At 47.2% G+C, this 4,421-nt stretch overlaps 1 protein-coding gene across 1 annotated transcript; it reads right to left on the minus strand.

The window, feature by feature from the left end:
- Positions 1–3,418: 3,418 nt before the first annotated feature.
- SRRD (SRR1 domain containing) lies at positions 3,419–4,414 on the minus strand (the record flags this gene model as incomplete). Its single annotated transcript, XM_009701404.1, has 3 exons — positions 3,419–3,643; positions 3,941–3,986; positions 4,242–4,414. Coding segments are annotated over 3 exons (444 nt in total), but the record flags the coding sequence as incomplete, so codon positions are not given.
- Positions 4,415–4,421: the final 7 nt, after the last annotated feature.

Raw genomic sequence — 4,421 nt, forward strand, 5'->3', positions numbered from 1 at the left:
TCCAGATGTGTTCTCGCGAGACTTGGGGGCGGGGTCAAATGGCACGGTGAAGCCTGCCCTCTTCCTGGCAAGGTCTGACCTGGATTGGGCTGAGGAGGGGCCGGGGCATGGAGGCGCCCCCTAAATGTGACTTTAGGTCTGAGAAAAGGGATGGGACACTGGGGGGTGGAAGGGGGAAGGGGAGTGTGACAGTCCTGCCATCGTAGACCTGCACCAGAACCACTGTGGCAACATAGCTAAGCTGGAGAGACCAGGCCCCATCTCCTTAGGCTGAAGCACCCCCCAAAAAAATAAAGAAAAATAAAAATCCCTTTTTTCCTTTCCCATCACACCTGCTATGCTGGTATCTTGCAGTTCAGGGCTGTGCCAGGCTTTGGTATGGTTCATGCTTAAGGAAAAGAAACTAAAAGACAGCCTGGTCCTGAAAATAAGGGCTTTGCTTCATGGCGTAGAGCTGTTGATGAAGGATAAAGGATACCCCTGGATAATCAGGATAACACCAGCATCCTATAGCTGCTCTAACATGTCTTTGAAACCCTCCCAGCATCATCTGGCGTCATAGATAAGTAACTCTAGCAAAACTGACTTCATGGACATCTGGATCAATAGACGAGCAACAAGAACATTGCAAGAATGTAGTCACTTTGCAAAGTTTTGCTATGATTAATAATCAGTAGTGTGCATGTTAATGATTAGTCAAATCGTGTTGTACCCAAACGTTTGAAGGGTGTAAGGACCTGTGTAAAACCACATTCGGTGTGCCCCGATTTCGCTGGAAGACTTCATGCACATGAATAAATATTTACCCTTGTAATTCTATACTTTGCATCCTAGTCTCTCTCCTTGGTCAGCATAGGGCAGTTGCGAATTTTCCTAACACCCTCCACGCAGTTCGCAGCATGTACCTGAGGAGCGTTGCCCGCGCCCCTTACCTACTGTGTGCTGGGATCTGGCAGCACCCACAGGGGTTAATCTGGCAGAGGCGATCTGGATGGTGCCATTATAAAGCCGTGACCTTTGACGCAAGTGGACTGCTCCTCCCGTCCCCTTACAAGACAGCCATGAGTGTGTATTCTCACTACTCATTTGCTCCTGTTGTTTCTATGCATGGAGGGAAAATAAATTTCAGGTGTCTATGTCAGCTGCCTCCTGTTCTGGTAAGATATTCAAGAACTTGTGATGATGACGGTACCTTGTGCCATCAGAAGTACTAGAACTGACAGTGACCGTCAACCATGTTGACAGCTCCAGGTCAGGACCTGAACCCATCCGGTAATGAAACTGTCCTGTAGCGATACCGGCTGATAGCACCCAGCATTGGTGCAGGCCTTCAGGACACTGTAAGAACTCTGCGTTTTCACCCCAAAGGTACCACACCAAATACAGAGGTGAGGTGCTTCAGTTGGGAGAATGCCCAAACTTCTTCTCTCTGCATCTGGGTAAACTACCCCAGTCCAGCACATCAGTTCTCATGAGTGCTGGTCGATGTATCAGACCTCAGAGGGATTTCAAGATAATTTCTCTGTTCTGATGATGCCGTACATGTTCTTTTCTGGCTTTCTTGCTTTTCTCTATGAGAAAGAGAAGCCTCTATGGGAGGTTGGGAGTTGTATTCCAGCCGGCACCATCCAGCAAGCTATACTCTCTGGAGGGGAAAATAGTCCCTCTGTGAAGTACGCAAGAGGAAAGCTGATGACTGTGGAGTTTTTTGCAGGAATTGGGACAGCAGTGCTTTGAGATTGTAAGCCAACTCCACGCTTCTGTCTTTGTACTTCCTGACTGCAGGGAAAGGGGATCCTGCAGTGTTGTGGTTCAGTGAGGAAGGAGGAGCTTTTAAAAGAAATTCTTTGATGGAAGGGTCTGGATTTACCATCCAGGAAACATTGCTGTCTGATCAGGGCGGACTTTTCACTGCCATCATCATCCTGGTTCCCAGGCAGGATGGTCAGCTGAATTTGCCTCTACTTCCAGGAGCCTCTTCCTGCATATTTCATAACTTTTGTATTTCAAGGCACGTCTAGGATCAGCCGGGATGAGAAGTCAGAGAGTCAGAGACCAGCTGAAAGGCTTTTGCTGTTAGTTTGTATATGGACACGCTCGATGGATGAAGACCATGGTCTCTGGGGAGGGTTCTTAAGATCAGTAGAAGCCCCTCCACCACAGTTCCAGGAACACAGTGCAAGAACCCTCCTTTTAATGAAGTCTCTTTGAACAGCTCAGTCTAAAATGCAGATTCCTTTCCTGCCTGCTGAATGGTAAAGCAGTATTTCTCTCTATGGCAGGCACAGTCTGAGTGCATTTCTCTTTCCCAAAATCCGCCCTTCATCTCTGCTGCTGCTTCCTTAGAATTAGTAATTTGAGAACACCTGTTTATTTGGTCTAAGCAATTTAGCTGGGAGATTCACTGCCTGCCTTCTGCTGCCAAAGGAAGTGGGACAGCAAGGTAAGATGATCAGGCAACCTGCCTACCCAACCACTCTTATTTTCCTCCCTGCTTAAAAACCTGCTTTATGGCTAATTATCATTCTTGGGAGTGAGGGGTTTCTCTGGTTTCTTAGGCAAATGATTCTGTTCTAGTGGACTCTTTTCTCTCGGACTTAATCAGAAATGAGATAATAAAACAGGTCCCCATAATGGCAGAAGCGGTACAGTGCATCTGTACAGGAGGTCTTAAAAGAGCTCTTCGAAGCAACAGCTTCTGCCTGCTGAATGGAGGGAGCTTTCTGCCCCTAGGCCGAAAGGATTGATGTAGTCAGCCTGGATGGATTCCAAAATGCATTTCTGTACCTAGGTCTACAGAGAGCAGCAACTGAAATTCTTCACGTGCAGGTACCAAATGAACGGCAACCAGCAGCACGTATTAGCAGACATAAAGGCACAGAGGTGAGGGAGGGAAACTCAGGCTTTTTTTTCATAGAGGCAGATGACCTGATTCTTCACAGAAGAACAGATAAAATGCTTATTTCAGTAGCACTGAGCAGCTGAAGGCCCCTGCCTATGAGAAAGCTTTTGTAAGCCTGCATTTGGAACTAGACACCACTACCTTCAACTACAAACTCCTCTGAAATTATTCCCCCTTCCTGATACTTCGAAATGTGCATAGTACATGCAAAGGCTTTGAATTGTTCATGAAAGGGGAGGGGATCAAAAGAGCGGTCATTATGCAGTATGGATGGCTTAAAGGGCAGGTTTTAGTTAAATTAGTTCGCTGGAGTTAAGTGAGTATAAGTCAAAGCACAGCTTTACCTTTTATTAAATAATTAAGATACAAAAACGTCCCATCGTGCTCAGTGTTCGGGTGCTCCAGCAAAAGCGGCAGCACAACAACGCTGTCAGTGCTTGCGCTTCCTCTCGGCTGCACAGAAGCTGCCGTGGGATGAGAGGCAGCCGCAAGGTCCCCCCCCGCCGCAGAGAGCGGTCAGGATTCCGCGGCAGCAGGACTGTGCCGGTCAGCTCTGTCCTCCTTTCTGATGATCTCCAAGTCGTCACAGTCTTGGTACGTCGGCTCCTCCACGAAGTCCCAGACCTCAGCGGAGAACTCCTTCAGTTTTTGCAAGGGAAACCAGTGGATGGAGGTGTCATTGAAGGTGTCCACGTACCGAGGGTGAGCGGGGAGGGCCACCTCCTCTGTCCCTTTCAAGACCTGAAGAGCATTTGGGGAAAAAGTTATGTATGACACAGAAGACCTTTTCTGCAAAGTTCAGTTAAGAGTCGGTGAAGATGAGGATGGTATTAGGTTAACCTCAATCACTGTGTGCAGTGTGTTCTGCAGATAATGTACAATCATCCTAAAGTGATACATTTTTATATTGTAGCGGACAGGAATTAAAGTTTTAAAAATAACCACCCTCTTCTTTCCAACTGCAATTAATTGCCTTTCTTATTAAAAGGTGCTTTGTCAACACAAAACAATAATGTTAAAAAAACGAGTGACTCATACCTTTGCTATGTAAGAATAATCTCTCTCCAATATTCTTGACAACAACCTAAAATAACAGAAGGTAACCAGCATTAGACATTACACTCTCGTGAATTTAGACAGCTTTTCTGAACAGGGGTGTGGGACAGAAAAGGGAGGAGATGGCTGATGACTGCAAACCGGACAGCAAGGTGAAAACGAGCAAAACATGAATCATTGTCAGAAGTGATTAAAAACAAACAAACAAAAAGGAGTAAAGGAAGCAAGGAGAGGAAAAGGTGGCGGAGACACCAGCACCTTTCCCTGGGGGGGCTGCACGCACCTTTCCTCAATTCCCTTAAAGCTGTTCCCGATGATGACCATTTTGGAGAGGGCCCCTGCGGACCAGTTCCTCCACAGCAGGTTGTTGTACAAGGCTTTCCCGCAGTGCACCATGTAAAACAGCGTGGCCGAGCCCTCAACGCCGTGTTTCCCCTCCTGCCCGTAAACCAGCGTTTCCCGT

This window comes from Cariama cristata, unplaced genomic scaffold (genome assembly GCF_000690535.1).
Source record: "Cariama cristata isolate BGI_N322 unplaced genomic scaffold, ASM69053v1 Scaffold36615, whole genome shotgun sequence".
In the NCBI taxonomy this organism is placed as follows: domain Eukaryota; kingdom Metazoa; phylum Chordata; class Aves; order Cariamiformes; family Cariamidae; genus Cariama; species Cariama cristata.